The sequence below is a fragment of the Mastigoproctus giganteus genome, chromosome 11, assembly GCF_048544385.1.
Source record: "Mastigoproctus giganteus isolate SK-2022 chromosome 11, ASM4854438v1, whole genome shotgun sequence".
NCBI lineage: Eukaryota > Metazoa > Arthropoda > Arachnida > Uropygi > Thelyphonidae > Mastigoproctus > Mastigoproctus giganteus.
In genome coordinates, this window is record NC_143585.1 from 83,776,648 (window position 1) to 83,790,332 (window position 13,685).

The window sequence follows — 13,685 nt, forward strand, 5'->3', positions numbered from 1 at the left end:
GGCAAAGCCCCCTAGTAAGTTATTATTATTATTTTTTTAACTAAATAAATTTGTTTTTTTCGTGCTATTTAATGTCTTTTTCTTTTACCATAATACATTATAACAGGATTTATTTAATTTTATCTTGCGTTCGATTATCCGGAAAATTTTGCTATCCAGAAGAGGTCTGACATTAATTATTCTGGATAACTGATGCTTAGTGATTAAGTTTATATTTAAATAACACATTTGTTTTCTTTAGATTTTGTGGCAAAGTATGCTCTTTACCATCTTCAATGTTTTTTTTTGATTCTAAAAAAAAAATGTTTAGAGAGTTCATAACTTTGATGTTATGAACTCTCTAAAAATAACTTGTCGTTATTTTGAGTTGAACACCTGTTCGTGTCTTGACCATTGGTTGTTGGACTTGACATTTATTAACTTTAATGGTTAATTCCCCTTTTTTTAATATGTAATAATTTCTTTGTATAATTATTTTTATATTTGTATAATTCTGTATATTTTTGTATATTTTGTTGTTGTTGTTGTTATTATTAAAATTGCTTATAAAAATATTGGATATATTCTGCTTTTAATAATAAAGACAAATAATTTTTCTTTGTTATGATGGATCCATATTTAGCTTTATTTCTCAAATGATTCTTTCTGAATATATATTTTTTTTCTCTGATCATGGCTTGAATTTTTTAGATGCAGTTAGGGGAGATTTTCTATTTTGATGTTGTTCTGTAAATTTGCCTCTGTAATACTTGATTATTAAATAAATCAAATATTTTTCAAAATTTTTTCCTTAACTTTGATATCTATTTTTAAGGCTTTCTTGATGAGAAAAAGCTTTTTCAACAATGAAGAAACTGGTTACTTTAAAACCCAACACCGTCCTCCAGCAATGCAGAACCCCATGACAGATCCTACAATGATGACCGATATGCTCAAGGGAAATTTAACTAATGTATTACCAATGATTCTCATTGGTGGTTGGATCAACTGGACATTTTCTGGCTTTGTAACTAGTAAGTTGATTTTTCACATTTGTAGTGTGACATATCCTAGTTTTGAAAAGTACGAGAAAAAAAAAGTGCTCACTGGTACATGTATCATAATATGGCCAGAACAGTGAAATTATCAAGTTATCTAATATTTATAAATGCTTAGTGGATTTTAGAGCCACTTTTTTTTAATCTTTATATCAATAGTAAACCATATACTTAACCATAAAGTAGTTAAATTTTAATTTTGTTTTTTAATTTATAGCAAAGGTTCCTTTTCCACTAACACTACGCTTCAAGCCTATGTTGCAAAGAGGAATAGAATTAATGTCTCTAGATGCATCTTGGTAAGTCATACTTTTGTAGATACAGTATTATTCTAAATGTATACTCAAATGCCATAGAAATGTGTTTTCCTTTTGTAGTAGTCTGTAGCCAAGCGCTAAATGTGACCTATACAAGGGGGTAGCCAGAATATTGCCTATTGGTCAGTTAAACCAGTTTAATCCAGCTATTGGTAATTTGCAGAGTAATTTCCATTTCTAAGCTGTTTTCTGTCTGAATTGAGAGCAATGAATGTGGACATTTCATATTAAAATGCAAACACTGCGCTCGCTCTCTCTCTCTCTCTCTCTCTCTCTCTCTCTCTCTCTCTCTCTCTCTCTCTCTGTTAATGAAAGTTGAAGAGAAAAGAAAAAAATAAATGGTGAAAATAAGAAAATGAGACAAGCAAAAGGACTTCTTCCTTTTGTTTTACTCATCTTTCTCTTTTTTCTCTTCAATTTTCATTAATACATAACACACATTTATTATGGTCATTAGGTGCTTTTTGTCTCTCAGTGGCTCTTATCCATAAGTCCTTCCTTCCCCATCTTCCATTTTGCTTTCTATATATTTATTTATTTATTCTATATATATTTAAAAAGTAATAGTACCAAAGAAATAAAAGTGTAAAGATATACAGTAAGAAGAAGACAGACATGTAGAGACTGAAAATTAATTAAATTTAGAAAACCAAACGAACAGACAGTGTCCAATTAGGACATTAACATTTTTTTACATTACAATTCTTGTAATGATCTTAGAAACTACTCAGCTTTTTATACCAAAAAAAGAGATATTGATATTGTTCACGGTTCAGATGAATTAATGAACTGATTGGCAAAGAAGAAAAATGCAATGATCCTTTCTAGCAGCTTGTTTGCATTGCTCAGAGAACTTCATGTCTGACTGCACAGTTATTGCCAGGTCTTTTTTGCTCTCTACTACCTTTTGTGTGGTACTACCCAGTTTGTATGTTACTGAATACTGCTATCCATATGCAGTACCTTGCTATTAAACTTCAGTTATCACTTTTTGGGGCCCTGTATTCATGTCTCTCTGTTAGGTCACTAAAGAAAACTTGCACTCTTCTGAGCTGGTCCCTTAGACTGCTATCTTTTAACTTTTTTTTTTCTTCAGGAAAAGGTTCTGAATTTCCCATAATGCATTCTGGTAAAAACGAATTTCCCAGAATGCAATTCTGGGAAATTCAGTGACCTTTTCCTGAAGGAAACATGAATAGCATTATAATATTGGTAAAATTGTTTGCAGCAATCCATCAAAATCTCTTTTAAGGTATATTTTAAACAAACGGGGAATTTGGAAGAAATGATGAATTGCACATTTTTTCTGTGCATTTGCTTTTTCATTGGTTTGGTAAGCATATCAGGAGCATTTAGTTCCTCCCCACCACCTCCATCTGGTGGCCCTGGTGCATTAAACTAGAGTGCTACATGTATGCTATTAAAGCAATTTTTAGAGATAGAAATATTTACTTCCCATTCTGCTGTCTTAATTTATCAAAATAAACTTAAAATATGATTTAATACATCATCCTCCTACCCAAAAAAAAAAAAAAAAAAATATTCATTTAGCATCTTATTTTCTCTTATTATATTTAGCTTAATTAATCACTTTCAGAATATCAAAAATAAATAACTGTTTATACTGCAGACAAGGCAAATGATTCCCCCAAATCTGGTTGTTTATTGATACATTTACTTTAATAGTGGTGATGCAGTTTTAAGAAATAAAATTGATGATACTAGAATCCAGTGGGACTTATTTCTGTTAAAATATTTCACTAATTATAATACTATTAGTATTGTAATAACTAGATTGCACTGCCATATTATACAGTTCATAGTTTGTGATTTTAAACTTTTAATTTTAATGCTTATAGGTTTCTTTGTGTTCTGTGAAATGAACATTTAAGTAGTCAAGGTATTTTTAAGATTCTGTAGGCATAATTGTATCTTCAGTTTGCAGAAAGTGATTGCATTGGTCTCTGACAAATCAAAAAAGAATCATGCTAAATTTACATTTAAGTAAAATGCCCTTGTGGACATTTTGTTTTCACTGTTTAGAATGCGAAAACTTTTTATTTTTGTTGCTCAGAGCAAAACTATAAATACAACTAATGAGCTTTCGGCTGGGAGGCAGCCTTCTTCAGATTGAATACATGAATGGCAGTTGGAATAGAGATGTGCACTGCCAGGATGGTGTGTGAGGCGCGTGGTTAATTGTTTGATGCTTGTGGCTGTGACATATCGTGGTGACGTGGCCAGCGTTTGTCTATGGATAGAATTACTGCCTCTGTGATGGGGTTAACTTGGCAACCACTGTTCCTGTTCAAGGAGGCATCCGAGCATTTTATATTTAACGATTCCAACCAGGTGCGCTTTAGGTAATGGTGGGACCTGTCCACAACCACGACATCGCAGTATGGGTCAATGTCGTGGTAGGTTGTCCAGACATGCTCGGCGATAGCTGAGTGTTCTATATCTGCCAAGCGGATCGCCCTTTTATGTTCTGAGAGACGTTTCTCGAGTCGACGTCCAGTCTCTCCAAAGTAGCAGCTGGTGCAGTCACGGCAAGAGATGCGGTAGACCAAACCGCTCTGTAGAAGAGTGGGGACGGGTGTTTTTACGTTGGAGATAAGAGAACGCAGTTTCTTGCCTGGGAGTTGGATGCACTTTATCCCATATGATTTTAGAATTCTACCGATCTGTTGTGACAGGTTGGGGTAGTATGGGATAAATGCCCTCGTGGATGACTCGTCCCTGTTGCCGTTGTTGTTGGTCGTCACGTGGTGTGGCTATCCCATCGACGTCCTTGACAGGTATGATCTACAGGCACGCGACAACGTGACGACCAACAACAACGCCAACAGGGACGAGTCATCCACGAGGGCATTTATCCCATACTACCCCAACCTGTCACAACAGATCGGTAGAATTCTAAAATCATATGGGATAAAGTGCATCCAACTCCCAGGCAAGAAACTGCGTTCTCTTATCTCCAACGTAAAAACACCCGTCCCCACTCTTCTACAGAGCGGTTTGGTCTACCGCATCTCTTGCCGTGACTGCACCAGCTGCTACTTTGGAGAGACTGGACGTCGACTCGAGAAACGTCTCTCAGAACATAAAAGGGCGATCCGCTTGGCAGATATAGAACACTCAGCTATCGCCGAGCATGTCTGGACAACCCACCACGACATCGACCCATACCGCGATGTCGTGGTTGTGGACAGGTCCCACCATCACCTAAAGCGCACCTGGTTGGAATCGTTAAATATAAAATGCTCGGATGCCTCCTTGAACAGGAACAGTGGTTGCCAAGTTAACCCCATCACAGAGGCAGTAATTCTATCCATAGACAAACGCTGGCCACGTCACCACGATATGTCACAGCCACAAGCATCAAACAATTAACCACGCGCCTCACGCACCATCCTGGCAGTGCACATCTCTATTCCAACTGCCATTCATGTATTCAATCTGAAGAAGGCTGCCTCCCAGCCGAAAGCTCATTAGTTGTATTTATAGTTTTGCTCTGAGCAACAAAAATAAAAAGTTTTCGTAATGAATCCAGAGCACGTAGGCCTTTTTTACTATACACTGTTTAGAATAATGGAAAATTTCTACAGCTTCACTTTGCCTAGTCATTCCAAAGAAAACTGAAAACTGCTATCCATGTGCAGTACTTATTTTTACAATCCACTTCTATGACATGTTTAATACAGCATCCTGCACACTGTTCTGGGTGCTGGGACATTTTTTTTTATTATTATTTACAAATTTTTATGGGACAAGTTGGCACATTCTGTTTTAATTAGGATGAAATTAGCATCATTTATTATATGGATTTGGATGCATTCTTTTTTATCTGGTTGTTTATTTCAATACATATGCTTCTCTACTATTAATATCCAGACATCTTCATATTGCAAATAACCTCTATTTACAAGAAAACTAATAATGTATGCTGAAACCTTTAGCCTTTTTGACAGCCTTTAGTCTCTATGGAACACTCTCCACCAGTTTTTTGTGAATGTCCTCCTATAATTTCTGCCATTTAGCCTTCAAAGCGGCAACCAGTTCAGTTCTGTTTCCTGCCTGGGTAGCCTTTCCTCACATGCACTCGACAAGCCAATTCATTCCAGAGGTTCTCTGTAGGTTTGGTGTCATAGTGCTGAGCTGGCTAGTCCAACTTTTCAATGCCCACATCCTCAAACTAGTTTGTCACAACATGAGTGGGGTGACATGGAGTGTTGTCCTACCGATCCAGGTATGGGCCTTCTCAGATGTGCTGCCACGATGTAGGTAATGCATTATTTTAGTTTTTGTATTTTGTGTATTTTCCATGGTTTTGCCAAACCATGAAAAACAGACCAGAACGTCATGATACCTCTGTCAGACTGGTAGACTATGTACAGTGACTTGTCACTCCAAAGCACAGCTTTCTGTTGGTCTAATGTCCAAGAACAGTGGACCTTACACCAAGCTAGACAGTGTCTGGATGATTGTATGAGTCAGGGTAATTAGTGGTTTGTGGATGGCTGCATGACTGTGTTAAGCCACATTTAATGCAGCATCCTGCACACTTACTAGTGCTGAAATGCATCCCAATTTTCTCACTGAGGGCCTGTGTGTACTGCAACAACATCAACCTACATTTTGAGCAGACTATTTTTTGCAGGATTCTTTGTAGACTATTCATCTGTCAGCTTTGGAGTTTTTCCAGTTCATTTCTATGATGTTTTCAGTACCAATCCATTTCTTTCAATCCAATCCAGTCATTGACCTAGGGATCTTCAGTGTCATTGAAGTTTGGTGTATTGCATATAGGCCAATTGATTATGTGACACCCTATTATCATTCCATACTGGATGTCTGTTAACTCTGTTGATCATGGCATCTTACATTCACAATCATGCTGCTGTCTCCACAAAAGCTTACAAGCATATTTATAGTTGTCTGACATATGGTGTTTGGGTAGGACATAATTATCAATGGAGGGATGTCCACATATTAATGGTAGGGCAATGTATAGTAACTTGTTTCTCTGCATAGCTAAAAAAATAAATTCATTGTAATACTGATAAAGAAAGAAAATAACCAATCTTGCATACATTTATTTGGTAGATTTTTGAATTTAATTTAAAATTTTAAACATTTTTATTCTTTCTAGGGTGAGCTCTGCATCCTGGTATTTTCTGAATGTTTTTGGTCTTAGAAGTATTTATGCTCTAGTTCTGGGAGAGAACAATGGTAAGTGGCTCTATCACAATATCATTTCTAAAATTAACATTTCAGATCACTAGAACCTAAGATTCATAGTCAGTTATTGCATTTCTTTTCAAGAATGTTGGAAGGTTATTTACTTTTGTAGTTAAGGAGTAAACTCCATGAAAGGGCTTTCAGTAGTTTGTGATCTTTAGGTAAAAACTTTGTATAAATACCATATACACTGAGTGGACAGAAATCATGGAATAAATACCTAGTAACAGGTAGGCTCACCTTTCTCCCAGATAAGAGCAGTCACATGGTGGGACATTGAGTCCACTAGTTCACAAAAGCATTCCACAGGTATTTCCATCCAGGCTTGCTGCACTACGGTCCATAATTCTGTCCAAATGAGTGCCCCACCTTGCACAATGTGAACGCAGTCTCCTTAGTCTCCTCTACAGTGTCCTGCCATATGTTCGTAACAAAAACATCAATAACACATTTTTGTAAGATAAAACCTCCAAAATCTGATTTCTTCATGCAAGAAAAGTGGATCCTATTCTTTCTAAATTAGCATTAGTAAAGACACAATTGCTTCAAATGTTTGTCTAGTTCTGTCTTGAATCTATTTAAGCTATCAACTTCTACAACAACAACAGATGGAAGTTTGTTCCAGAAATCAACCACATGCTGGCTAAAGGCAAACTTCCACACATCTATCCTAAAACTGTCTTTCTGCCATTTGAATTTATGCCTTCTCAGGTGATTATTCTGAGCAAGAGGAAGAATCCCATCAGCATTGAGCATGCGCAAACCATTCAAGGCATTATACATCTCAATCAGATCACCTCGCAGGTGACTAGTCTCCAGACACTGTAATTTGCAAAACTTCATAAGAACAACTCTCTGTTCCATTCACTAAACTTGTTGCCCTTCTCTGCACTCGATCCAGCAGCTCTACATCCTACATAAAATGAGGCCTCCAGACCTGTATATAGTACTCATGGTGTGGCCTGACCATTGCCTTATACAAGGGGATAATCACCTCCTTATCCCTGCTAGAAAAATTATTATATATCATTGACAAGACACCATGAGTTACTCTTGCAGACCGTCTGCACTGCTCAGAAAACTTCATATCTGCCTGCACAAATACCCACAGGTCCTTTTCATTGTCTACCACCGTCAGTCTAGTACCACACAGTTGATACATTACACTGAGGTTACTGCTTCCTATATGCAGTACTTTACATTTGTCAATGTTAAATTTCAGTTGCCACCTCTCAGCCTATCTGCTCAACTTTTCTAGATTATGTTGCAGCAGTGTACTGTCATTAGTGTCATTAACAACCCTGCCAACCTTCGTATTGTCTGCAAACTTGGACATTAAGCCTGATATACTATCATTAATATTATTAATAAATACAGAAAACAATAATGGACCCAACATTGAACCCTGAGTGATTCCACTAATAATATTACTCCACGAAAAGCAGTGTCCATTGATTACCACTCTGTTTTCTCCCATTTAACCATCCCTTTATCTATAGCAGCAATTTTTGCCTCTAATGCCACACTGCTCCAATTTGTGCAGCAGTCTTCCATGTGCAACAGTATCAAAAGGTTTTCTAAGATCCAAATATATGATATCAAAGTTATTCCCTGCATCCATTTCCTTTGTGACCACATCATAGTATCCAATCAAATTGGTTAGACAAGACTTCCCCCTTAACCAACCCATGCTGTGTTAGAGCTATAACTGAAATCTTGTGTAGATGATCCTGGAGCGCTTCTTTAACCAGTGCCTCCATTAATTTCCCTGGAATAGAAGTTAAACTAACAGGTCTGTAATTACTTGTGTTGCCCTTAGATCCTCCTTTGTGAATTGGGGTCACATCTGCACCAGGGCTCCCACTCCTGGGTTTTTCCACCCAGATCTGGGTTTTTTGGTTGTCATCTGGGTTGATAGGTTTTTTTCACAAAAATATCTCATTATCTGGGTTTTTTCGGTAATTTTTAATTTTAAGTCAAAATTTATTTTTATTTCTTGTAAATACAATAAAATTTAATATATTTAATAACAGTTTACAATTTTCTTAATTTTATATTCTAACAATACTGATCATAATTTGTAATATCTCAAGTGCTTGTACAAAATACTACAAATGTAAAAAGATTTCAAAGTTTTCGCAGGGTTCTACCCTATGAAATTATGCTTACATGTTCATACATGTAAGCATACATGATCGTGTTACTAACATGTATGCGCAGCCTATTGAGCAGGCGTAAGGCGGTCTTTACTGCACAGTCTTTCGTGATCGTTCGTGGTATTATTGCATTATTTGGTGTGATTTTTACATTTATGAGTGTACTAAGGGCTTTCCGCAGAAGGAAAGGACTTGCCGGTTGAGAATAAATATGTAATGTAATAAGTGTACTACCACTGTATATAGTTGCCTCCTTGGTATTAATTGTATTGATACAAGACCTCTGATGAGGAAATGTATTTGTATTTACTGCCGGAAGGCAATATTAGCGTTCAGAATATATAAGTCGATGTGCCAGGATCACTGTTGGGTGGACGGTGTCCTGGGACTTTGGCTTGTAAAAAAAGTACATAAATTGTATAAATTGTAAATCTTACATTGTATAAATTGTAAATCTTACATTGTATAAATTGTAAATCATAAATTGTATAAATTGTAAGATATATATCAGGCCTCATTGTAACCGAACTGGTAGGTCCTAACTATCTGTATAGTTGTATAAGTTGTGAAGGTTAATATAGAAATTGGTGCCTTCAACAAATTGTAATAACTTAGTTGCAAGTGTTAAGGTTATACAGTATGTTTGTAATCATTCCTGCGAAGATGCTGGATCAAGATGTTTTGTAAAACCACAAATTGTCAATAATGTACAGTTACTCTTCAGCGGCGGATAGGGGAAACCCTGGAGCCTGCAGAAAATAATAAAATACTTTGAACTACGTACAGTGATATAATAAATTTAAATTGTAGTGACTATTTCTATTTTATGTTAATGGATTAGTGATTTATTTTTTATTTTATAGAACATTTTAAATAAGATAACTGCTAATTAGTCATACCCACAAATTGCCCACAATGTCTGAAACTTCTTCCCCACAAAGAAAGATGAGTAAACGGTGGTATACTCAAAATTTTAGAAATGAATGGTTAGAAGATCCGGAATTAAAGGATTGGTTGAAAGAAGACAGTAATGAAAAAGGTGCGTCTTACTGTATTTGTTGTGAAATTAAATTAAAGAATGCCAATAAATCGATGTTACTAGCGCATAAAAATACAGTTAAACATAAAAAAAAGTGCAAATATTGCTAAGACAAGTTCAACGTTAGACATGTTCTTCAAAAACGTAAACCTATGGAGAATGAAGAAGTAGCAAAGGCAGAGTTAACAATTGCTGCACTCATTTCTGAGCATAATATTCCATTTGTGCAATGTGATCACCTTATAGAAGCATGTAAGAAAGCATTTCATGATAGCAATATTGCAAAACAAGTTCAGATGAAGGTGACTAAAGTCCCTTATCTTATACAAGATGGCATAGCCTATCATGAAAAAATATACATTTCTAACATATGCAGAAACAACAAGTTTTCAATGATAATAGATGAAAGTACAGATTTATCTTTATCGCTAGTTCTAGCTGTTGTTAGATATTTTGATATTCAAAAACTTGATGTTGTAGATATGTTACTTGACACTGTTTGTGTCGAAAATGGTAACAGCTTGATAAAGCCCTACTTCAGAAGGGCTTTATCAAGCTGTAAAAGATCTTTTCATAGAAAAAACATTCAAATAAGTAATCTCGTTGGCTTTAGAAGTGATAATTGTGCCACTATGATGGGTACTAAGAGTGGGTTCCAGTCATTGCTAAAAAAGGATGTACCATCGGTATTTATAATGGGATGTGTTTGCCATTCTTTTGCATTATGTGCTAGTCATTCAGTCAAGGTACTACCATCATATCTAGAAATATTTATAAAAGATATCTCTTGTTATTTTTCCCGTAGTAGTAAAAGATTAAACGAGTTCAAAATGATTCAAGATGTTGTAGATACTGCTAAGCATAAAATCCCCAAATTAGCACAAACACGTTGGTTATCCTGTGGCAATGTAATAAAAATTATTATTGAGCAGTGGGATGCGTTAGTTCTTTATTTTCAGTCTCAATCAAAAATTGACAAAATCAATGGTGCACGGAATATTTACAATACTATGATCACCAAAGGAACTAAGCATATGTTGTTGTTTTTAGGATATGTACTGGAGAAAATAAACTGCCTGAATATTGAATTTCAATCTGAGCATTTCAGATTGCACTTACTTCATTCAGTGGTTTCAACTGAGTATAAAAATATTCTTAGTTTTTTCATAAAAGAAGAAGTCACTACTTCATGCAAGCTGGTTGAAATTGATCCAAGCAATGCAATAAATCATAAGCCTCTGAATAAAATATATTTGGGAGGCCGTTGTATGGCCTTATTAAATTCAACACCACTTGGTGACAGTGAAAGCAGGTTTAAAAATGATTGTTTAAAATTTCTTGTTGAACTTTGTATAGAAATCAGAAAAAGATTTCCTCTAAATGATGATGGAATTATCGTCAGTCTCAATGTTCTTGACCCAGCAGTGATACATGATCGTGCCAATTCGCCATCCTCAATTTTCCATTCTGAAGACAAACTAGATCTTCTAGATGATGAATGGAGATCATTTCATTTAAATCAAGATTTAGATTTCTCTTACAAAACCATCCCTGAGTTTTGGTATCTGTTACGTAATGTAAAAGATGGCTTTAATAATTCTAAATATGAGATTTTATCTAACTTTATGACCAGTCTAACTATTTTACCTCCCTCTTTGGCAAGCGTAGAAAGAATCTTCTCCCAAGTAAACCATATAAAATCAAAAGCCACAAACTCCCTTAAACCAGAAACTGAAAAATTGACTAATAGCAAAACAGGAAATAAATAGATCTAATCAAAATTGCTATACATGGAAACCTAAATCAGAATTGGTAAAAGAAGTCATACAAGGAACTTGTCATAAAAGATACGAAGAACGTTTGAAAAAAATGAAAACTTCAAAAAATAAATGTGGAGGGAACTGAATGGGATGAAAATTCTGATTACAATTAAATAAAAGATATTTTTGCATGGTAAGTTTTATCTTATTTGTGTTGCTATACTATATGATGAAAACTAGGTTTTTTTTGGGTTTATTTAAGTTGCAATCTAAGTTTTTTTTTAAAATTTGTGAGTGGGAGCCCTGATCTGCACATCTCCAGTCCATGGATACCTCCCCTGAGTCCAAGGAAGCTCTCATAATTATGGCTAAAGGTTTGCTTACTTCTTTTGCTGCCTCCTTTAATATAACTGGATAGATCTCATCCACTCCAGGTGCCTTTCTTATGTTTATCTTCAACAATTTCTCCTCCACTTTGGTCTCAGTTATTACAAAATCTTCTAGCTCACTGCCAGAGTTTAATTCACCTCTGGCATTCCCCTACCTTAATAACTGCTCATGTGTGAATGTAGATGCAAAATATTCAGTTTGTTAGCTACCTGAGCAGGATCATCAACAGTTGAACCATCAATATCCAGTGGACCAATCTGATTCATCCCCTTCCTTCTAGAGTTTACATAAGTAAAGAACTCTTTGCTGTTGTTCTTTGCATCCTTTGCCAAAGATTTCTCATAGTCTGCCTTTGTCTGCCTAGCCACCTTTGACTTGGTTACAGTCCAACTTATATCTATCATCACCCATTCATTTATATGTATCCCATGCATTTTTCTTCTCTGCCACATGTGTCTAAGTTCATCTGACATCCATTTAGGCCTAAACCTTGAACAATATTTCTTAGTTGGTATTAAAAGCCTAGTAGCTTCCAAGATTTATTCTTTGAATGCTTCCCATTTTGAATTTGCTGTTGGTAACATCATCAGTTGGTCCTACTGTATAGAATTTAAATACTCTCAGACCAATAACCCTTCCCTTTACCCCTGATGGTTGTTACCTCTTTGAGTAAATCCCACTTCAGCACACTGTGATCACTGCCACCTAGTGGTTCCTTTATCTGCAGATTCTTAATGCATGAAGAATCACTACTGATAATCAGATCAAGAGTATTACTCCCTCTAGTTACCTCCCGAACATACTGCTGTAGAAAACAATAATCCAATAAATCCACAAAAGCCTTGCTAGTGTGTGAGTGACCAGCCCCCAAATTCCAGTCAATATCTGGGAAATTAAAATCCCCCATTATAAGACTCTCTGATTTACTGGCCCACTCTATTTCTCTGTACAGTTTCTTATTATACTCATCAGAGTCGTGAGGCCTATAGCACACTCCTACTCTCAATTTTGATCTCCCAATGCTTATGTCACACCAAACTGACTCGACACTGCACTGTCCAGCGATGTCGACTGGCTTCACTTCCTTGGATTTTATGTGTTTCTTAACTAATAGCATAACCCCTCTTCCTGTACACATTGTACTTCCCATTCCATTTCTGCATTCCTTATATCTGTGTGACTCCACGTCTCTGATATCCCAACAATATCTGCCTTTAATATTTTGACCAACACCTCAAATTCATCAATTTTATTTACCAAACTTCTAGCATTTGTGTAGATGCAAGTACACATGCACCTGTTCCTATTCTTAGCTACCCTAACACAGCCTATGTGTTTACTTGTACTGCAATGACTCCCAGCAGTCTCTTGTTTTCCAGGCTGCTGCTCATTCCAATAGAAGCAGTGCAAGAATCACTTTCATCTCTACCAGCAGCTGTTGTTAATCTGTTAGTCCATGTATCCTTCCCAAGCTAGCAGTTTTCTGACCCACCTAACATTGCCTCGATAGCATCAACAAATATCCTTGCATCCTTTCTATTTAAGTGTATCCCATCCCTGTAGAAGCAGTCTCTCCTGTTAACAAGCACAGACCAGGCTGAGGAAAATTGATCGACAAGGCTCTCATCATATACTCCCTCCTATCGTGTCTTCGCAGAATTGCAGACACTTTCAAATTCAACCCCAATTCACAGCTTTTTTTTCAACAGTGACCTGTACTTTTTAAGTAATTTCACCGGTCTCCT

General features: G+C 36.1%; 1 protein-coding gene across 1 annotated transcript in view; it reads left to right on the top strand.

Moving 5' to 3' along the window:
• The window catches only part of EMC3 (ER membrane protein complex subunit 3), a 56,879-nt gene that overhangs the window by 30,267 nt on the left and 12,927 nt on the right, over positions 1-13,685 (top strand). The window contains exons 3-5 of the mRNA XM_090385389.1: positions 815-1,013; positions 1,255-1,336; positions 6,507-6,586. Coding sequence (XP_090241515.1) covers positions 815-1,013; positions 1,255-1,336; positions 6,507-6,586 — 361 coding nt within the window. The remainder of the gene's footprint in view (positions 1-814; positions 1,014-1,254; positions 1,337-6,506; positions 6,587-13,685) is intronic.